Here is a 24152-nt window from a genome sequence, read left to right as displayed (position 1 = left end):
GCAAAGCCATTCAAGAGATATCTGCGTTAGCCGTCCTTAAGTTAGTAGTGTAAGACTCGAGGGAAGGCAGCTACTCATCACCACCCAACGCCAACTCTTGGGCTACTCTTTTACCAACGAATAGGTGGGATTGACTGTCATATTATAACCCTCCACGGCTGAAAGAGCAAGCATGTTTGGTTTGATGGGAATTCGAATCCGCGACACTCAGAGTACGAGTCGAGTGCCTTAACCATCTGGCCATGCCGGGCCACTAACAGATGAAAGACTACTGTGTACTAATGAAGGTAATTCTACAAGAGATAGCTCGGCATGGCTCGGTGATTAGGGTGCCCGACTCGTAATCTGAGGGTCGCGAGTTCGTATCTCTGTTCCACCAAACACGCTTGCCTTTTGAGCCATGGGGACTTTATAATGTGACGGTCATATACTATACATTGGTAAAACAATAGCCCAAGAGCTAATGGTAAGTGGTGATGACCAGCTTCCTTCCCACTAGTCTTACACTTCTAAATTAGGGACGGCTAGCTCAGATAATCCTCGTGTAGCTTTGCGTGAAATTTAAAACAAACAATCTATAAAAAATTTGATCGACTGTTGAACATTGTAGCGTGAAACATATGACGTTTACGTTGGCAGTGGTTTGGTGTGGTCTTGGAAATAATTGAGTGAAAGGGTTTGTGGGTAAACAAGAATGAACAACGGAAGCATAAGAAAACCAAATGTTGCTATTTGTGGAATGTGATGTTTTGGGGAAAGTGTGATTTGTGTTTATTTTTTGGAGCGAAACTTGTAGGATCACTGTGAGAGAGTAAATGAGTTTCTTGATGGGGTAGAGAGAGTGATAGATCATTATTGTGAGAGACTTTGGTAGCTGCTGAGATAGGGAGAAATATACCATTTAAACAGGGAAGTGTAGAAGGATTATTAGAAGTAGGAATATGAGATGATTAGGGTAACTGAGAAGAAGACGACAACAGTGGGTGAGGGTTACAGGAAATAAAGTACTTGAAGTTTGAAGTCAGGGTAAAAATACCAAAAAAATTGAAGTGAAGTCCATATCGTGCAAGAAAATTAGTGAGTGGTATTGAGTTTGTGTAGTTAATGAAGGCTAGATTAAGGTTAAGTCTGCATAGATGTTTGGTTAACTCATTAAAATGTTAAACTTTATTGTTGAGTTGATTAATTATTGTGCTGTTTTGTACGTTGTAATCAGTGAACATGTGTCTGTTAACATGTCTATAGACTACACTACAAATAGCCAGTTTAATGTGTGGCCTGAGGCTGAAAATATGTTACTGTATTTTTAAGTGATGAAAAACAGCCTTCAGCATTCTTATCGGATTGTTTCAGGTCATTAGTACAAAAATGACTTATGAGAAATCAGACAGATTCGGGAAGAGAACTGGTCATGTCTATGGCATCGTTTATTTTAGCTCCGGTAACGGACTTTAAGAGGATGAGGTGTCCATTAATAAAGGTTAATTGTTCGTCTAGGTACTTAAGCATTGAATCACCTGAAATGTTTATGCTAGAAAATAAAAGAGTATACTTTCCTGAATTAGGTTCATATCCCTCACATGGTGGTACATTCATGATGTTAGAAAAAGACGTATGTTCTATCTTTTCATAGAAAAGAAATAAAACATCTTATAATCCGAACGCTTTCGAAAGGTGGACTTTTTGAAAGCACTCGGATTAACATTACAGGGTTTTTACTTCACGTATAATGTTAGGTACATAGAAATCTGTAAATATCTAATGGCCTCGCAGGGACAATGCGAGGTTAAACATAAGTGGATTAAACCTATATCACAACATGTGACACCTACCAAACACTTCTGGTACAATTAACACTTTGATCTGAATGACCACACAAAAAAACAAACAAACCGATCAACGTATCTAGTAAGAGAAATCAGAACTAGTAACATTTTCCAACTATGGGTATTGGGGAAAATGAATAAAATCAAACAGTATGGTGGTAAACGTTTATAAACAAATAAAGAAATCCACACATTAAACCTTAACACATAAATATTTGTCCGGCATAGCTCTGAGGAATGACAAATATATATTTTCCAAATAACTTTCCACTTGCAATAAATGTTACTATCAACCCTCACCCGTCTTACGTGTATGGTGACTTCATTGGTACTTCCCTTTCTCTAATTTCATTTCTGCATAGTTTAATGAAACTTAAGAATTTTTCCACACAAATTTCAAGTGCTGGAGTGACGATCAAGTAAGCTCCGGCAGCACTAAACTTCTGATTACAGTTTTTACCCTAGCATATTTTAAAAGGCAAAATATAATAGCAAATAAATAATGGCACAAACTTGTATATAAATACAGCGTATATTGGCTGCTTTTGTTTTCAAGAAAATCACCAGTCACTGCATCAGATGCGACAGCAACATTAAATGTAATGTCTTATGATCCATGAAGATGTTATTGCTACATCTATAAAAAATGTGATTCCCTAATATCCATCAGCTACCTTTATTGGCTGAGAGCAGCCCATAGCTCAACGCAAGAGAAATTATTCTCAGTTCTTCTCAAGACTGAAAGGTTTTTATTTGACTAGAGGAAAAGCTTGGATACTGAAACTTCATCTAGAATAATTACCTCCTATAAACAGGAAAATAAGGCGGTAAAGATGGGTCATGGTTATGATGATAAACCTCGCTCTTCAGAGATTCCTTGAGGTGGTCTAGATATGAACTTTGAGTTTTTGTTAACCAGCCCACGTAATAGTAGATACAATCTGGGGTCACTAAGGATAGTAGTAAGATGCATATGATCATTGAAGTTTGCCGCAAAAAGATTAAAGCCAAGCAAGCAATTGGCATCCTAATATTTCCCTGTAATTCTTATGGATGGCCAGGAGACTATTCAGTTGGTATAGTGCAAGATAATACTCTAAGGTCATGTTGAAAGTTGTAGGTTTCCCTCTAGAGAGAATCGTCTTAAGTGTAAGCTCGTTTTCTGTTTAGAGCAGAGATGTAATTGGTGCACGGTGATTTTGTAATTTCTTCACCAAGTGCCAAAAAACTTATCCATATGACAACACGTGTTGTTGAACATGATTCAGAGCACCTAGAGAGGTCTACATGAATAAGTTAATAAATTGTGTGTACGTACAGTTGTTTGTTTTTAGTATTGAATATTGTGAAAGCATTCACTTCACCAAATCGTTCTTAGTCTGATAGTTTGGTTGAAAACGGGTTCAGACTGTCAACTACATGATTGTCAAGTTTGTAAAATTTGACCAAACTGACTGAAATGAGAACTTACTTTATATTATGATGATGCTAAGCAAACGCGACTGATTATTCTATGAATCTCGTGATGTTTGTACAATAAATTGCATATTTTATGTATTCGAGCAAACTATATAATGTTTATCTGCAAAAGCTATTCCTGTAAATCAAATTTGACCATACCCTTATAATTCACGGTTCTAAAGTGCAAAATCGTATTTTGTATCATGAGCTCTGAGATTCACGAACCATCTCGTTAATCACTATACCATGCTTAACAGTGGGCGATAAATAAAGAACTCAATGGTTCTGACGTACACCTCTGTTCAGCAAAGGTGTACTTCAGTGTTTATAGTAATACATGAAATGGCTTCCTTCTGCAATAGTTAACATTGATGAACTTGGTGAATGAGTAAATTGGTAAAATGATTACTCTTTAAATAAATAAATGTAATGCTTGATACAATTTAGCTACACAGTTAGGAAATACGTAGCTATTGTCGATTATCAATTGTAAATGAAATTTATTTTAAACCTTGTTTTCCAAGCACTCAAGTTTTCAACTTTCACAAAACCTAGGCTAAAAACATTGATCACAACTTATGAGGCACTCAACCTAATTTAAATCACTGGATTAAAGTGCTGATACGCAATTTTACTATTTTCCACAATGCTTCATTACATTTCCATGGTTAAGAATAAAGTAATTATCTACAATTAACAACATTAATTTTCAAGTGTACAAATGTAGATTTTACAGTCATTAATTAAATTGGGCGAGGGAATCCACTGGTGGCCTCATCCCCGGTAATATTCTAGAAATAATTTGAAGAGGAATTTTGGGTCATTCAGTGAGATGATTCACCTTTGGTAAAATCTTCTTTTGAGATTACCAGTTAACTGTAACGTACCTCTAAAAATGATAGTGTACGACTTTTTGTTTGGGGTTTTCAGGATTTTGTTCTGCTGTGCTTTAAATACATTATTTTGTTTATCTTTCGCTTCTATTATTTTTGCGACTAGAGTTTCAACCTCTGATGGTATAATTGTCGTTTAATATACAGGGATTTTTTGATGATAAGGTGTGAAAGTGTTTGAAGGAAGTTTAACAACATATCTGTTTTCTTTTGGGGTTTTTTTACGTGAATACTTTTTTCATTATTCATTCCCCTCAGTGTCAGTTATTCAAACATTACCTTTGTGAAAAAGCTTCCTAGACAACGTTAAAATAGGTACACAATTAAAAATATTTTAATTAAAGCCAAGTTATGAACATTTTTTATTATTATTATTCTAGTTATGTTCACTTTTAGCATAATGTGTTCAAGAAAGTCTTTAAGTTGATTTTTTCTGGCTATTTGTATCCTTTCTTATTCCTTTAGAGATTATATCAAGTACCATACCATACTTTATTATGTAGAAGGAAAGATGTATAAAATGAAAAAGAGAAGGCGTGGCGTTGAACTCAGAATACAAAACACACTTTATTTCCTGAAAAAAAAGAAACGGAATAGTAGAGTGATGAAAACTAAGAAGTTACAACGTGGAGACAACTGAAGATCAACTTGTATTTATTTATTTGATTGTATTATCAGCAGAAGTAACAGTGTTTGCGACACAAACAAGACTCCTTCAGTAGGTTTTGATTCTTTCAGACGCGTGCCCACTCTTGTGAAAGATTGGTGTAGTTTGTCTCAAACTATTAAAACGCAAATTACTAAATAATAATACATCAAATGATGGCTTTTTAAAACTTAAGTTACGGGTTTACGAAAATCAGACTTTTAAAGAAAAATAATACAGAAATAAAACTAATGTGACTAACATAGAATAACGTTAAAAATAGATGAAGTAGAAACGAAATCAAAATACAAAAATATACACATTTACAAAATCTAGAATAATATAGCAAAAAAAAGAACACAAGCCTTTTTAATCATCTACTACAGGCATTATAAATATATGATGAAAATGTTTCTTTTAATTTCTTCCTTAAATAGATCTATACTGCAAAGGAATGTTTTTGTATAATATATTTTGGTAAGTCATGAGTACGTAACTTATAATTAATATTATTAAACTGAGGAACTAACATAAATAATTCTTAGTCTGTTACGTGTATGTGTATTAATTTAACAACAATGTTGTATTTGTTATTTGTACGTTACAATGCCCAACAGAGGATGAGAAAAATCCAAATGAAGTATACGAAACCCCAAAAGTAGACAAGATGCATATACTACTTAAAATAAATAGAAAGATATTAGCATATATGTACATACACATATAGCTTGTTTGTTTTGGAATTTCGCACAAAGCTACTCGAGAGCTATCTGTGCAGCCGTCCCTAATTTAGCAGTGTAAGACTAGAGGGAAGGCAGCTAGTCATCACCACCCACCGCCAACTCTTGGGCTACTCTTTTACCTACGAATAGTGGGATTGATCGTCACATTATAACGCCCCCACGGCTGGGAGGGCGAGCATGTTTGGCGCTACACATATAGCAAGTATATTTATGTATATATGCACTTACAAATACATCTATAGAAAATTTATATATTTACAAATGCCAGCTATAGTGGGCTTCCTTTAGGTTTATCAAGACCTCAGGTCCTTCATTTAGTGGAACTGCGCTGCTTCTTTTCATCTTTTGTTGATGGCGATAATTCTTCTCAGATGATAAATTATAAGCATTCATTTACACAAGTGTCTTGTGTTACCAGTGATGCTGTTGATGCATCACTGTCTATGCATCAGGTTCTTCTGGTACAGCATTTGAGGGATGAGTTTGTATCTCAGCCAGCTAGAGATGACAAAGCCACAGAAACTGAGAGTTTCGCGTCAGCCACAAATGCGCTCAGAAGGCGGGATGTTGTGTTTTTCCTTTCTTTTCTGTCACGCATTTTCTGTCATGCGTGTGAACACTGCTCAGCATCTATATCTTTTGGCTTCTTCATATCGTGTTCTCACCAGCACATAATTAACGTTTGTTTCAATGTCACCCTGGTCATCCTTCTGATAAACAAACTACATACTGCCAGGTCTTTAACAGTGCAGAAGTATCTTCTTTTCTCTGAATTATAATGAAATATCCTGCTTGATACTGTATTTGATGTTCATATTTAAACAGATTGTGTGTGGGAAGATTCGGTCTTTTAATGCAGTTCTTACCACGTACATCTGTAACCTGTTTTAGCCTTTCCAGCAAAAATTAAATATGTGTGATTCGAAACACAAACTTATTGTTTTCGAAGAACAGTGAATGTGTTATTCATTCTTTTTCTCGTGTTTACGAATGGATCCATATCATGGAATTTGGTTAATCCCACTAAGGTCACCTGTATCTCTATATTTACTTATAAAATCCACAGTGACTTTTGTTTCATTGCAGAGTTCTGTACAATATCATTTACTTCAGATTACACAGAACCCAAGATGTACAGACACTGCACTATCTATACAGACTTTGTTAGCTCGTTAGAGACCTGGAAATTGTTTTACATTAGTATACATACTGTTTTATTTCGTTTTCTCGAGAAACTGGTTCAATTATTCTTAGGCAGATTGATTTAGTTAGTGTTACTATTATAGGTTGTTCAGATAGTTAGATTGCTGTTCACTTTAAGGAAAAAAAAGAGGTTCTTTGACTGATGTTTCAGCCAGTTCATTCTGTTTTGCCCATTCCATACACGTATTTTAAACTTACACTTAAGACATGGCTTCATTCAGGTTGCAAAAAGTTTTGAACTAAACAGCAAACTATTTTATTTTACATATTGAAGAAATGGAAGAATATTGGCCATTTAATGTCTACAGGTTTCATAGAAAGTAACTGCTTTCGGAATGATCTTCTCTGTCTGTGGTTTATTATGTATTTATCTCTCACCCTGGAAAATAGCCAACCAATGTATGAGTAATATTACGCTCATTTGACAGTCACACACTTCTCTGCCAACCCCTGTAATGTAAATTATACCCTAGTCATATTCATTGAGAATGAGGGCACTAGCCACCTTGATATTGTTTTTAACTTTGCAGATGTTATTGGCTTTTATTTTCTGTTTTTAAACTGTTGATTTTAGTTTTGTTATTGTACTATTTTTATGAACTAAACAAATTAATTTTTCTCTAGTACAGTTCTTAACATAGTTGCTTTTTAGCTACCTTTATTTTTCGTGTTGATCATTTTATGTTAGACGCTGTTATGTGTTTTAAATTTCTGATTTTTGTTATTAGTTTTATTTTATTCTGTATTGTTGTAATGAGCACTATGCTCGTTTGTGAATACACCTGTTTCATCATTTTCGGCACAGCTGACATTTGTCAGCTTGTGGCGTTGAAACATAAATTGTATCATCATGGAAGTTACGTAATCTTTTCCTACTATTTTCGTTGGTGTGTGATTAAAGTTTTATCACTATTTTTAAATTAAGACATGTTGGTTTAGTTTGTCTTACTCTTTAATAGCACGATCACTTGTCAATATATTGATCAATGACATATGTTTACATGATGTTTAAAGTCCTATAGGGCTAGCGAGATATTAGCACCATAAGATATTAGACAAAAAAAAACCTCAAAAAAACTGAAGTTATGTAATTAAACTCTAGCTAAAAATCATAAGCCATCAAAGCACCTCTATCCGTTATAATCATTATTTTAAAGATACACACATAAATTAATACAACATGTCATAAGTTAATAAAATGGTAAAACGCAAAGTGTTAAGGTTTTATTTTTAATTTTGCGCAAAGCTATACGAGGGCTATCTGCGCTAGCCGTTCCTAATTTAGCAGTGTAAGACTAGAGGGAAGGCAGCTAGTCATCATCACCCACCGCCAACTTTTGGACTACTATTTTACCAACGAATAGTGGGACTGGCCGTCACATTATAATGCCCTTACGGCTGAAAGGGCGAGCATGTTTGGTGTGACAGGAATTCGAACCCGCAACCCTTGGATTACGAGTCGAGTGTCTTAACCACCTGGCCAAGCCAGGCCTACCGCAGGGTGTTAAACTAAATATCTTAAAGAAATAAATGATCATTTTTAATCGTAATCTATAGCCGGCATGTATAGATTAAATGAGTATTATTTGTTATACTAAACGTTCGACATGTATCGTTAACTCATTATTTATATTGAGACTACTTTAAGTTTTATTTAACGTAAATTTTACATTCTTAAGAATATTTTTTTAGCTGTATAACATGTTGTTTTAGTTTCACGTTAAAAGACATGATATTGATGTCAGTGTTGTTGTAAACACGAAGATACTTATTGATGGTCACGCGTAATTGCCTTTGCTTTAATACAATGAACAAAAATGAATCTAACATAGCTGAAAAATCAAAGTTTATTTTTACACAGAATTTGAGTTAATAAATACTATACTGGGTAGATAACTTTGAATTGAAGCTTGTAACAAGAACACTATGTTTTACATTCCTAAAAAGTGAAACTGTGTGCAGCGTGTGAATACTAGGTTAATTGTGTACATACTGAAATTTTATTTGAATACCGTTAACTTACTATAAAGTATCTGTATTTTCATAACTTACATAGTTAGTACATAACCAAGCTCATAATACTTTAAAATAACGCCAGTACTTTACAACGTTTAGATGCTAAGTTTATACATTAGTAGAATAGATTTACATAGATCCAAGCAATCCAACATTAATGGAATTAGCTTTACCTGAAATAGTAATACAACTGATTTACAGCTAAACGAACTTTAACGTAACAATACAACCACAGTTAACCAGATAACATTACCTAATACAGGACCACAACGTAAAGCTGTTGAGTTGAAAAAACATTTTTTACGTGATTTTATATTGAACAACAGCTGCTATTATTTTTATTTTAGCTCCAAACGCCAGACAAAGGTTAACATCTACTAATATTCTTTCGGGTAGTACAAATAAAATAATGTTTAATGAAAGTAATTTTAAAAAAGTATTATGTATAAATTTTTCGTTTACACTTTTTCTAACACATTGTCAATAAATTTCTTCTATGTTTTATGTAGATATAATAGTTTACGTTCATTGTAAGCATATACATTAGAACTATATAAACTAAAAATGCATGTACGTAAACAATAAAACTATTTTTGTATGTATGCATGACATGTTCTTATTTAAGTACATTTTTATTCTTTTTAAAACTACCAATAAGGTATTCTGCACAGAAAATAACTGTCGACATAACATAACCTGACAAAAGGAGCTTAAATGACACAACTACGTCATTCAGAGAAAGGGACAACAGATAATTTGTCTGATCTTTGTTACTTCTAAGTCTTGGATCACATGATCCCTCTTTTATTACCTGTTCTTCTATGATCCTCTTTTGCCAAAACTGGATTATTCCTCCTCTCTTAAAGTCTCGAATTCTACAAAAGCAAAATTAAAATTTATTCAATCAACAATGTGTAGTTTGACGAAGAAGATGGCCACATAATACTAATCTTTAGAGTATAATAAACTAACACAAAACAACTCTTGATACTTGTATATGCTTTAATAGGGCTATAGACAGCAATTAATTTTTACGTTCAAATTAATGCTCGTTAAATCTATTTATTTCTTATAATTAATCATGGCTTTGGTTTGGTTTGAATTTCGCGCAAAGCTACTCGAGGACTATCTGCGCTAGCCGTCCTTAATTTAGCAGTGTAAGACTAGAGGAAAGGCAGCTAGTCATAATCACCCACCACCAACTCTTGGACTACTCTTTTAGTAACGAATAGTGGGATTGACCGTGACATTATAGCGTCCCCACGGCTGAAAGGACGAGCATTTTGGATGCAACGGGGATTCGAACCCGCGACCCTCAGATTACGAGTCGAACGCCTTAACCCACCTGGCTATGCCGGGCCAATAATCATGACAAGGTATGTAATGTTTGATTCTCTAGCTGTAAATTCAACAAGAAATGATATAAAAGCACAGCTTTCATTTCCAAACAGAATTGTCCACTGAGCAATCACGAGGTTACTTGAGGGCGTGAACATGGTAAATGTTAATTAGTTGAAACTGGAGAGACTAAATATCATTACCTATTCCTGGAGAGGTCAACAAAAGTATCTTTATAATGTATTTTATACAAATAGGTAATCTGTAAACTGTGGAAACTTTCATTTACTTTTTGTTCTGAAGGTTTGATACTCAGATAATCGTAAGGTTTAAAAAGGAACAAGTCAAGAGGCATTTAGTATCACACAAATTAACATTTGAAACATTGTATGTCGTGCGGTGTAGTAAAAAATAAAATTCGTCTACTTACAAACAGCATTTTACTCATATATATTAGAGCAGTGGTTCTTAACCTGGGTTCAATCGAACCACAGGGGTTCGGTGAGTTAGTCTCAGGCGTTCGGCGGAAGTCAAGACACATACACTGTGTGTGTGTCCATTCCGTTCACCCCACTCTTATGATTCGTGACGTCATGCTCCACTTAGCCGTCATTGGCTGCGGCTGATCATGTCACATCATTTGGCCTTAATATCTGTGCTGCAGGGAACTTCATGCGCTCAGCAGTCGACTTGTGACTGTAGTAATCGTGCATCATTTGTGATTTTTTTCCTAATCTTCCAATCCCTTCATACTAACTATGTCGAACAAAAACAGAAAGTAGTCGGACGAATACGTACAATATGGATTCACGTGTATAACGGAACATGATGGGAGTTAGCATCCTCACTGCATGATTTGCAATACCAAATTGAGCAATTCTAGTCTAGCTCCGACAAAACTAAGAGAACACTCCTAAAACTGCATGGAGATGGAAAATACAAACGCACAACGCTTGCTGAATTCAAGGTAAAGAGAGTCAGGTTCGATGAAAAGGCTACTTTGCCTGTTCTCGGCTTTGTACCCATCGACAAACCGATCCTCACAGCATCGTACGAAGTTGCGTACTTGATCGCAAAGCAGGGCAAACCACACACCATTGGTGAAGCACTCATAAAACCAGCTGCGTTGAAGATGGCGAATATCTTGCGGGCCCGACATGGCCAAGCGTGTTAAGGCGTGCGACTCGTAATCTAAGGGTCGCGGGTTCGCATCCCCTTCGCGCCAAACATGCTCGCTCTTTCAGCCGTGGGGGCGTTATAATGGTACGGTCAATCCCACTATTCGTTGGTAAAAGAGTAGCCCAAGAATTGGCGGTGGGTGGTGATGACTAGCTGCTTTCCCTCTAGTCTTACACTGCTAAATTAGGAACGGCTAGCACAGATAGCCCTCGAGTAGCTTTGTGCGACATTCAAAAAAAAAAAACAAACAAACAATATAATGCTGGGAAAAGCTGCTGAAAATAAGTTATCTCAAATTCCTCTTTCATATAACACCATCAGCAGCAGAATAGATGATATGAGCGATGACATCTTGCCTCAAGTAGTTGCAGATCTGATTTCAAGCCCACCAAAATTCAAGCTTCAACTCGACGAGACCACCGACGTTTCCAATCTAAGCCAGCTTGTTGTATTCGTGCGCTTTGTAAGAACGACGAGATAAAAGAAGATTTTTTTTTATTTTGTAAGCCTCTTACAACAACAACTAAGGCAGCTGACCTGAAGAAACATGTGGATGACTTCTTGAGAAACAACGATCTTTTGTGGGATATGGTTTCTGCAGTTTGTTCTGACGGAGCTCCAGTTATGCTTGGACGAAACTCTGGTTGTGGTGCTCTGGTGAAAGCCGATGCACCACACATCATTGTAACGCACTGTGTTTTGCACAGGCATGCGTTGGCAACAAAAACCTTGCCTTCAAAATTGGCAGAAGTATTAAAAATTGTAGTGGAATGCGTGAACTTTGTGCGAAATAGTGCCCTGAAGCAACGCATCTTCAAAGAGCTGTGTAACGAAATGGTCTCTGAATTCAAGGTACTTCTGTACCATTCTAACATTCGGTGGTTATCTCGGGGAAAGGAGCTGAATCGTGTTTTTGCCATGCTTGTGGAATTAGCTCTGTTTTTGCGAGAGCACCAACATTGTCATGCAGATTGCTTCGAAAAATCTGAGTTCATTCTCATTTTGGCGTACATGGCCGATATCTTCAATGCTCTCAGTCATCTCAATCAACAGATGCAGGGCGGTGGAGTCAACATCATCGAAGCGGAAAAAAACCTGACGATTTTTCAAAAAAAGCTACCGTAATGGAAACGACGAACAGAGAATGATAACTTCGCAAACGTTCCCCTGCTGGACGACTGTATAAGTAAGATTGAAGATGTGTCTGAAGTCGGAGACATTTCTTTACCCCGGGAACTGAAGCAAGCAATTGCCATGAACTTAGATGAGCTTGCAAGTTCTCTCGACGGATACTTCGCCACCAGAGAATTATATCCAGCATGAGTGAGACAGCCGTTCACGTTTAGCGTTGCGACAGCAGTTGTCAACGATGAATACCTCAACAAAATCATTGAACTTCAGCAGAGCCAGGCTCAACATCAACTTTTCAGAACAACAACGCTCTCAACGTTTTGGTGTCACCAAATCGTAACGTACCCTCTTATTGCTAAGAAAGCCCTTGAGGTACTCACACCGTTTGTTACAACATATCTTTGCGAGCAATCTTTTTCAAGGATGGTAGACGTAAAAACGAAGAAAAGGAACAGACTTTCTTGTGAAAATGATATGAGAGTGGCACTTGCCAAGGTGAAGCCGCACATTTCTGAACTTGTCTCTGAAAGGCAACAGCAAAAGTCACATTGATTTGCAGTAAATATTCATTGAGATATGTTATTGTTTTTGTGTCAAATTCATGTTTTGTTGGTTTTGTTGCATCAGTTGCACTAATAAAATATCTACTTATGTTTTGAATTTGAAAAAAATATATATTTTAATTTTCCAATTACAAAGGGTTTAGTGAATGCAAATACAAAACTTCCGGGGTTCAGTATCTCCAACAAGATTAAGAACCACTGTATTAGAGTAAAAGAGAATGATATGTAAGAGTAACTGAGATAACGAGATACAGGAAACTACGCAGCTTTTGTTTGATGATAAATAATTCAGAAAATATCCCCCGTATTCAATACAAACTTAAATATGAAATAATTTTGCTGTGTGAAACGTATCAGTGCCTCAAATTATTCTCACGTCTCTCTTCATACCCACCTATAGCTCATTGGTTCCAGAAATGGACTATTTTTCTGAAGTCCAAGACACAGATAGTCCTCCTTTAATCGTTGCTTTGCAAGACGAAATGGGCAGGACATTCTAGAACTTCCATTATGTTGCTGAAAGATCTTTTCCAGGTTAACGTTTGTTGCAAGTAAAATGCCTCCATTGGTCATAAGATCCAAGTATTGGTTAGGATTCATCCTTTCTTTATTATTATGTTTATTCTTCTTCCACAGTTCATGAACGAGACTAAACGATGTTTCCTATACAAGTACAGTCAAAAATTTAAATATACGTAAGTGGAAACATGTTTAAATTAAGGTACATATGTGTCGATATTTTTTCGTAATATAATTTATTTAAAGGATTGAGAAAGATACATTTCACATGGTGACGTTAATAATCGCTAATGTGCTGCAAGTTTCTCGATCTGTTGGTCATTAGATAAATTAGTACATGAAGAGCTTGTATAGAAATATACAATGTTTAAGAAATTAAGAAATGACGCAATTTAAGGCTTATATACGAATAAATATTTTACCCTCAAAAATGATTCAGTTGAGGTACCAGGATAATAATACGCTGGAACGTTGTTTTCCAAGACGTCATCAACTGTATCCAATGGCTTCTCAGTTTCTTTGATGCTTAGAAATGCCCGGATGTTTCCACAATATACACTCAGAACAATTAGACATGCAACAGCCCATATGGTAAAAACAATTCTTGATCCAATATTTTTAGGAAGTTTCTCTACTCCTGTAAAATAATAACACAGATTGTAATATTAATAATGCAAACCTTGTTGTTCATACAAATTTGTAATATTGATTCAGACAGTAACTCTGACTGCATTTGAAATCAACTTTATTTTCCATTTTTCATTTGCACCAAAGCTACAACATTTAAAATTGGAATTTCACATACTTAAACTGTTTTCTTCTTCTAGATAAAACTTCTAGTAACAACAAACAGGTGTCGCAGTTGAAGCCTGACAAATAAATGTGTGTACAAAAAGATAGGAATGTTTATTTCAACCTTATTATCTTCCTTTCCGTTACATTTGATATTCTGCAGAAATGAATTAGTAATAAGAATGAAAGTAAGTAATAAACTTGGCTATTCACTCAGAATCCCTCTGCTGGAGAAAATGACCATATATAATTCAAAAGAAATATTTGAAATATAATTTAACGACTAATATGAAGTATAAATTTGCCAAACAAAAGTTTACATCGGAAACCTCAAAACGACACACAGTTTTATCATAATAATAAATAGCTTACTAGATTTCTTTCATAACCACAATATAATAGGTTTATACTAAAATAGTGACTATATAACGAAACTGATAAATGACTCCTTTCTGTTATATTTTGAAAAAGATTGTTTTTCATTATAATCCTCCCCAGTAGCTCAGCAGTAAACCTAAAGGCTCACGCCGCTAAAATCCGGGTTTCGATAATCGTTATGATTCTTCTGCCTAACTACAAACAAACACATATTACCTTATGAATGATAAAAACTGAATGTATTACATAAAACAATAAATGCAGATCTTAAACGCATACGTATTTGAGATCACACGCAAGTATATGTATACTTTATCGAGTTCGTAGTTGTTGTTGTTTTTTAAAGTCAGGTCCAAACAGAAACAAACAAAACTAATCTTCGAGCTTAACTGAAAGTCGTGCAGCGGAAAGACTGCATAACGAAAGCATAATAAAGTGTCATGTAGGCGTATTGAACAAATCACTCAACTTCACCGCAGTGTAGTAACAGATATTACGAATATTTATTAAAATATTTCAAATGATGGCAAAAATAGCCTATTCTTGAGTAAGAAAACATATTTTGCTAATGTAATAATAAGTTGGCACACAATGATTTATAAACATAAAACAGTGATTTATTTTTATGGGAATATACTACATGTTTTGTCAGAGCTTTAGCCTGTCTTTCTTGTTCTGCCTTTAGGTTGTTGTCTATGCCTAAAGAATTGTTCTGCAGAAATACGAAGTATGTTCCTATCAAAATAAATCACTTTATCACAGTTATAAATCGTTGTTTGTCAACATATTAATAAAGATAACTTACGGAAAAGTATTATCACCTTGCCAAAGAGAAATCTTCAGTGTAGCTTCTAATGATAATTTAAGAATTGAAAACGGTGAAGTAGCGCCATCCTTTGGATTAATTGTAAATGAATAGAATATCCAAGTTGCTGCTACTATTCCTCCCGATAATAAACTGGCAAAAAAGTAAGCTATCCAGACCTAGAAAAGGCATTACAGGACGTTGAAAATTTTTTTATATATATATATACAACTCAAACCAATCACGATAAACGATAAAAGTTAAATCGATAAAGCCCCTTCGTAATTTACATATAACTGAATTTCGTATTCCTTTACTCTTTTTCTTTATTTACTATTTCACGACTTTGATAACGTTGTAGTTATAAGACTAAATAGTTGCAAATTAAGAGCACTTTTAAAGAAAGTTGATGAAGGGAAGTATGGTTTATTTGGTATACATAAGTTCTCATATATCTCTCGCCAAAGTAGTTCAAGATTATCTTTGGTATTTTAACATTTAACAGTAAAAGAGCTACTGAAATACAACCGTGAATTTTTACCATCTTTTAACCCAACTTAAACAGTTTATTTTTTTGTGTTTTGTTTTTCACCCCAGTGAATAGTGTTACTCTTTAAAATAGTAACTATGCAAGAAAATTCTCAATGTGTCGTTTGGCTTGCAAAGACCAAATCTTGTTTGTTTGGAATTAAGCACAAAGATACACAGTGAACTATTTGTTTCTGATGTACTTTTGAAATTTGCGCAAAGCTACACAATGGCATTTTTTTCTGCGCTAACCGTCCTTTGAGTTACTCTTTCTATCAACGAATAGTGGGAATGACCGTCACATTATAATGCTCCCACGGCTGAAAGGGCTAGCATGTTTGGTATGACGGGAATTCAAACTCGAGAACCTCGGAATACGAGTGGAGTGACCTCAGCACTTGGCCGTGCCGGAGCACAATGGACTATCTCTGATCAATTCATCACGGGTATCGAAACCCAATTTATAGCGTTGTTAGTCAGCAGACACAGCGCTGCGCCAATGGGGAGTAAGTTTGTTTGTTTTGAATTTCGCGCAAAGCTACACGAAGGTAATCTGGTCTAGCCATCTCTAATTTAGCAGTGTAAGACTGGAGGGAAGGCAGGTAGTCATCACCACCCACCGCCTACTCTTGGGCTACTATTTTACCAACGAATAGTGGGATTGATTGTTACACTATAACGCCTCCATGGCTGAAAAGGCGAACATGTTTTATGCAACGGGAATTCGAACCCGCGACCCTCAGATTACGAGTCGAACGTCTTAACAAACCTGGCCATGCAGGGCCCGGGAGTGAGGCACCAAATCAGTGATTGTGGAGTACCATAATTATAACCTCCAATACAAGAAAGAAAATACACACACCATCAAAACCAACTATTCAGCAGTGAATGAAGAAGCTTTCGGAAAGAGAATTGTGTTAGAACAACCGGCAGCTGAAAGGCAGGGACGTGTGGTGATTTGTCCTGATGAGGAAGGAAAAGTAAAAAAAGGTGGATTGCATTATAAAATTAAAAAAAAAATGTACAGTGTGGGTACTAAAGATAAAATTAATTACCTCTTGTCATTAATCATATATAAAACTAAGTACTTACATTTAAAGATAAAAACAAGACATAGTCAGCTATTTACTTTGTTTTTATATAAAGTCAATCCTCCTTTCCTTTTCATTGAATACATTTATTACATCTTCAAAGAAGCTATCATCTTTATTTCCTTAAGAAGCTTTTTCTAAATCACGATTAACACTAAACTTGCAATTTTTTTATCGTTGTGCATTTTTGGTGCCCCTCGTTGGTGCAGCAGTAAGTCTACGAACTTACATCGCTAAAATCAGGAGTTCGATTCTCCTCAGTGGGCTCAGCAGATAGCCCCATGTGGCTTTGCTATACGATAACACACAAACAACGCATTTCTGATGTAACTGTGTATTCTTTTAAATGAGAGAAAAACGCTCAGCTGAGGTGCTGGTGGCTGGAAGAGTCAAGGTTAACTCACACAACTTTATAAGTTGTTGCAAGGCTGTATCTAATTTGGCATTTTGCAAAAAAATATTTCATCCACATGATTCGACTTGAAACGTCAATCAGAGAAGCCTTTCTCAAACGACAACATATTGCATCAATTATCTTTGATGTTGAAAAGGCTTATGATACAACATGGAGGTATGGCATCTTATGAGACATCCATTTATATGGGTTACATGGCCATTTGCCCATTTTTATTAAACAATTTTTAATGGGCAGGAGATTCCAAGTTCGTGTGGGTTCGGCACTTTTCTTTTCTTTTGTACAGGAACTTGGAGTCCCTCAGGGCTGTGTTTTGAGTGTCACACTTTTCAGTATAAAGATTAATGCCATCACTGAACAACTCCCTCTAACTGTTGCAAACAGGCTCTATGTCGACAACTTTCACATCTCACGTCAGTCGTCAAACAAGAGGTATATTGAATGGCAGCTACAGACTGCCCTCAACCATTTACTGAAGTGGACTACAGCAAACGGCTTTAACTTCTCTCTCTCTAAAACTGTTTGCATGCACTTTTGCCGCTAACGGGATATTCACCCTGATCTTTAACTCCGTATTGGTAAAATTGTGCTGCCTGTGGTCCCTGAGACAAAGTTCTTGGGGCTTATCTTTGACCGTAAGCTGTCCTTCATACCACACATCAAGCAGCTATGGGTCAAATGTACAAGAGCACTGAACATCATCCATGTCCTCTCTTCCACCACTTGGGAAGCAGATCGATGTTCTATGCTAAAGAAATATCATGCTCTTATTCGATCGAAACTCAACTATGGATCACTGGTGTATGGCTCTGCCAGGACCTCGGCCTTAAAGATTCTGGACCCCATTCATCATCAAGAACTTTGGCTTTGCACTTGGGCTTTCTACACTTCCCCAGTTCAAAGCTTATACATGAAGTCTTGTGAACCTTCTTTGAACCTTTGCCGTTTCCAACTGTCTTTACTGTATGCTTCGAAACTTCGTTCCTTACCAAAGCATTCCATCTTGGGTTGTGCTTCCATCCTTGGTGGGCCATGATTTTTCAGAACATATGATCTGCCATTGCTCCTGTTGGTCTTCGTATCCTGGCACAGTTGAATGAATTGGGTCTGTCCTTGGATACACTGCTGTATTCACTGGTTAGCCCATTCCACCTTGGCTTATTACACTCCCCAGATGTGACCTATCTTTAAGTCATTTGAGAAAAGCAGATAGTTACAATTGAAAATACTGTCTGTTATTTGCTGAACAGCTTTCAACCATCCTTCCATTCCTATTTATACAGATGGTTCGAAATCAGGCGACTTTTTTTATGGCTCTGCCATGGTTTGTTCTAGTTTAGTGGTTGTGCGCAAAATCCCCTCTATAGATTCTGTATTCACTACTAAACTATACGCCATTTCTCTTGCCCTGGATCACATAGAAACTGAGCAGTACTCAAACTGCACTATTTATACTGACTCGCTTAGTCCTCTACTGACCATGGAATCGCTTCACATTAGTTCATACCCTGTTCTCGCCGATATTCAAAACCAACTGCTCCATTTCTCTTTAACATCTACTTCTATCCAGTTTTTCTGGATACCGAGCCACGTTGGCATTCGCGGGAACAAGCTCACCGACAACGCAGCTAAATCTATCTGCTCTGACACTTTCATTGCTGTGCCTTATTCCAAACATGGACTATGGTCCTGTATTCAAGGCTCGGCTCCATGCCAGCTAGCAGTCGACTTGGAGTGAGCAACGTGAAAACAAGCTTTTCCAAATAAAACCCGATATTGAACTTTGGCCGTCTTGCTACCGTAAGGATTGGAAAGAGGAAGTTGTTTTAACTATACTGCGCATTTGTCACAGTTTTTTAACTGAACGTTTTCTTTTATCTGGAACTGATGCACCAATATGTAGTCTGTGTGACACTCAGATCACAATAAGCTACATTCTACTGTCTTGCCGTCGTTATGACTCACAACAACGGCACCATTTTAAACATGTTCTTTCCCAAGGTTTATCCATAACGTTAGACAGTATTATTGGTTATGGTGACACTGTCTACCTTGGAAATTTTTTAGTTTTTTAAAGGCCATTACTCTTTTTAATGCATTTTAAGTGTTTAAGTTTATACATTAGACCTTTTTTAATGTGATTCCCTTTTAAAATCAAAGTCCATCTAGTTCGATTTGAAATTAGAAAATAGCCGTAACGTCAAATAACTTGGAACCAGGACTGGAAAGGTCAATTTCAGGTGAGTAACGCCACTGTTTGAACTACCCGTTAGTCATCCTGGCGAGTTATTAATAAAATTTTGCGACAAGTCTTTTCGAACTTTTATTACTTTACTTTTTGACAATGTCCCCCGCTAGTACAGCGGTATGTCTCCGGATTTACAACGCTAAGATAAAATCAGGGGTTCGATTACCCTCGGTGGGCTGAGCAGATAGCCCGATGTGGCTTTGCTATAAGAAAACACACACACACACGCACATTTTTTGACAATGGCCATAACGTCAAATTCCTCGGAACCAGGACTGGAAAGGCCAATATCAGGTGACTAACGCTGCTGTTTGAACTACCCGTTAATCATCCTGGTGAGTTATTATTAAAATTTTGCTACAAGTCTTTTAAATCTTTTATTACTTTACTATTTTAAAATGGCCATAACGTCAAATAACTTTGAACCAGGACTGGAAAGACCAACTTCAGTTGACTGACAGTGGTAGGTGGTGATGACTAACTGCCTTCCTCTAGTCTTACACTGATAAATTAGGGACGGCTCGCGCAGACAGCCCTCGAGTAGTTTTGCGCAAAATTTAAAACAAACCAAACCAAACCAAACAAACCGCTTAGTGTCTCTCTCTGGAACAGCTGGAAGTCTGCGGATTTACAATGCTAAAATCGGGGGTTCGATTTCCCTTGGTGGACATAGCAGATAGCTTTGTATGGCTTTGTTGAAAGAAAAACTCACAAACACATTATTCGCTTAGTAGGGAGGTATAATCCATCGACTGTTGCCCAAAATACATCGAAATTGTTTCTTTTTTTGCAGAAAAGTCATCATTTCATTTACTTTATTCATAAAGTAGGATATGTTGAATATCCTATTCTATAGAACATCAGATATAAGATTTTATATGAAAAAATACTGTCAAATATATTTAACAAGAAATTGAACTCAAAATCTCTGAGATTCGATGAAAGTGCTTGAGCACAGGTAAAGGTTTCAGTATCGCAGTTGCTAAAAGTTTCAACAATATTTTGAAGTAAGTCAACGAGTTCTTCCTTGTATTCCAGGACAGTTTTAACAAGACAATGGTTATAATTCTAAATAGTCGGGTCCACTTTCGGTAATCTATTCTTCACTTCGGTATCTAAAAGGTGCACACGCTTTGTTGATTTTGCCAAAAACAGAGAGAATGATTTAAGTTTCGCAAAGAATTTGTCACATAACTTTATCTTCGTCGTGGATTGCGATAACACTAAATTCAATCCATACAATGGATGAAAACGTCTTTTGGATATTTATATCTTACTTCCTTTAGAAACCCATTCAGTTTACTGGACATGACGTTTGCCCCATCACAGGTTTGTGCAACAAATCTTGACCCAATAAGTAAACCATGGACTAAATTAAACACTATCTTGGATATATCTACATCTGTTCTGTCTACAGAAACATTTGTAAACTCCAGAAATCCATCGCAAATTTCATAATCTTTAGTCGCATATCGCACAGCACCTGAAAGTTGAAAAATGGTTCTTGCATAAGTTGTTTCATCTAAGATAAGAACCACAAACGGATAATCACTTATTTCGCTTTTCATTTTATTCAACAATACTTCCTCTATACAATTAATGAGGTCATTCTGGATTCTATTTGACAGGTCAGAAAAAAATACTCTATTTTTCTAAACGGGATTTCAATAATGGATCATATTTCTTGTACAAATTTACCAATTTCACATAATTGCCACGGTTAACAGACTCTGGTGACTCATGATGACTTCTAAATCCTAACTGTTGTTCACCCAAATAGCGTATTACGTCGATTAATGTTTTCACAATGCCTCTATTATCCTTCAGCTTTTCATTGTGAATTTTTTACATGTATTTTATGTTGGCTATTTAGTTGGAAAATTCAATCCGTGATTTTTCAAATCTAGCTAGGCCTAGTTTTGAAAATATATGACTAGAGGGATTTTCATGTATATTATTTAAATCGTCAAAGCCACTTCAGTTCCATGTTCCAAATTCACTGTTTAATAATAAACACGGGCGGCAGAAAAGCTTCTGCAAGCTAGGACAAGAAGTTAACCAAGATGCCCTATCATATTGGTTTACATTAAATTTTCAAACGCACTGCTTTGTTCTTACAGTCAGGCTTACAGTTGGTGCGAGGCTACCATTTCTGATGATGCTTTCTTTATCACTAAAACTCTTTGTACCAAACATGTTCACTAATAAGCTTTCAGTTATACAGTTACAATTTTTTCCTATTATTTAAATCGTCAAAGCCACTTCAGTTCCATGTTCCAAATTCACTGTTTAATAATAAATACGGGCGGCAAAAAAGCTTCTGCAAGCTAGGACAAGAAGTTAACCAAGATGCCCTATCATATTGGTTTACATTAAATTTTCAAACGCACTGCTTTGTTCTTACAGTCAGGCTTACAGTTGGTGCGAGGCTACCATTTCTGATGATGCTTTCTTTATCACTAAAACTCTTTGTACCAAACATGTTCACTAATAAGCTTTCAGTTATACAGTTACAATTTTTTTCCTATTATATTTTGAATACATATTCAAATCTGAAGGGTGACACTTCACAAAAAACTTTATGCATAGAAAAAATAACAGTATAATTTAACACAAAGCCCGAAGCACATGCACATCACTTGACATCATGGAGGGAACAAGCAACCACAAGCGCGTGGTGCAGGTCGTGAAATAACAAGTTTCCAAATATCGCAAGAAAAATAACTATAAATTATTATTTTTTCTTATTATATTTAATTTGTTTATTGTACATTTTAATTTATAAAATAGTATTTGTGATACGCTAACTTATTTATAAATTATTTATTTCACTTAAAGTTTTTAGTGATTTAAATAATTTAATATATAGACTTTAGATTGTCAATAAGTTCCAATTTTGCGTCTATTTTGAAATAAGATGAACTGGTCATTCTTTCCTTCGTGGCACAGAAGAGGCCAAAATAATATTCAAGATATGTTTGTTTTGCTTTTTAAAATACAAATACGAATTTGAAATATTTTATTCAAAAAATTATTCATGTAAGAAACATTTTATAGTTTAAATAATATATTAGGTCATAGAAAAATTTAGTTAGAAATAAAGCCTTTTCTAGTAAGAAAAGAGCTAAAATCAACTCAAAAAGGAAATATTTTGCGAGTTGCAGCCCAGACTTTTGCCAACAATGTTTTCTCCCGTAGAAGGTGGTTACTGTTTATATACGGTAGAGTAGAGTGCTTCCGTATGAATCAATTGCAAGTTCATAACGTCATATTTAGCTTATATTTTAAAATTAATTTTTTTGACATATATGGGGGAGACACTGCTTCCCTTGCTTCCTTGGACCGTATGCCTTTGCTGGAAGGCCCTCTGTCAGTGATGAATGTATCGAAGAAGTACGAGAATCGTTTAAGCATATCCTACGAAAATCGCTTCAATGTGCTTCACGAGAACTTAACATACCAAAACACCCCGGCTCCGTGTCATTCATAAATGAGATATTCTTCACATCTACACACTTCAGTGGGTATAGGCATTGCAACCAGATGACAGACCACAGTGCAATACTTTTGCGAAGAACCTCGTGGATAGCATAGATGAAGGCAGCGTAGTTCTTGTTCGTTTATTGCTTCTTTGTTTTTTGAATTTCGCGCAAAGCTACACGAGAGCTATCTGCACTAGCTTTCTTTAATTTAGCAGTGTAAGACTATAGGAAAGACAGCTAGTCCTCACCACCCACCGCCAATTCTTGGGCTACTCTTTTACCAACGAATAATGGGACTGGCCGTCACATTATAACTCCCCCATGGCTGAGAGAGCGAACATGTTTGGTGTGACAGGGATTCAAACCCGGGATTACTGGTCCTTCCTGGCTATGCCGGGCCCCTTGTATTGTTGACGATAAGGTATTTTATGACAGGTAAAGTTGTCAGAATAATTTGTGTAGGAAATACATCACTGATAATCATTGAGCAAAATAGTGTTCTATGGAGTTCGATACACCTACACCTCCTACATCAGACATTTACTGGAGTTTGTTGGACAGACACTTCCTAGATCTTACAGTTCTGCGGTCGGGGTGTGACAGTTCTGAAACCTTCGTGTTTGCCAGATATCTTTTCTTGGGGGAATATGTTAAGGATATCGTGCATTGTACACCTACAACAAACGTCACGAAGCTAAAGACCGAGGTAACCGACGACATTGCAAATGTAACTGTGAACATGTTACAACGAACGTGGACTTGAATCAAATGTCAGTTAGATGTGCTGATACCCACAAATGGTGTACAAGTCCGAAGACATGCCATTAAAAACTGTTAAAGTTAGGCTACAAAATGTTGAAAATTGCTTGGTTTTATTTCCTTATTTATTTAATTT

At 36.1% G+C, this 24152-nt stretch overlaps 1 protein-coding gene across 1 annotated transcript in view; it reads right to left on the bottom strand.

Annotated features, from left to right (window-relative positions):
• Positions 1 to 1383: 1383 nt before the first annotated feature.
• LOC143232333 (putative glutamate receptor) overlaps positions 1384 to 24152 on the bottom strand; it is a 35344-nt gene continuing 12575 nt past the window's right edge. Inside the window, exons 6-11 of the mRNA XM_076467622.1 lie at positions 15510 to 15672; positions 13941 to 14155; positions 13394 to 13662; positions 9440 to 9663; positions 2629 to 2776; positions 1384 to 1531 (exon numbers count right to left, since the gene is read on the bottom strand). Coding sequence (XP_076323737.1) covers positions 1384 to 1531; positions 2629 to 2776; positions 9440 to 9663; positions 13394 to 13662; positions 13941 to 14155; positions 15510 to 15672 — 1167 coding nt within the window. The remainder of the gene's footprint in view (positions 1532 to 2628; positions 2777 to 9439; positions 9664 to 13393; positions 13663 to 13940; positions 14156 to 15509; positions 15673 to 24152) is intronic.

Source organism: Tachypleus tridentatus, chromosome 1 (assembly GCF_004210375.1).
Source record: "Tachypleus tridentatus isolate NWPU-2018 chromosome 1, ASM421037v1, whole genome shotgun sequence".
Taxonomy (NCBI): Eukaryota; Metazoa; Arthropoda; class Merostomata; order Xiphosura; family Limulidae; genus Tachypleus; species Tachypleus tridentatus.
The sequence above is the reverse complement of the archived record's forward strand: the minus strand, read 5'-3'. Positions and strand labels throughout refer to the sequence as shown.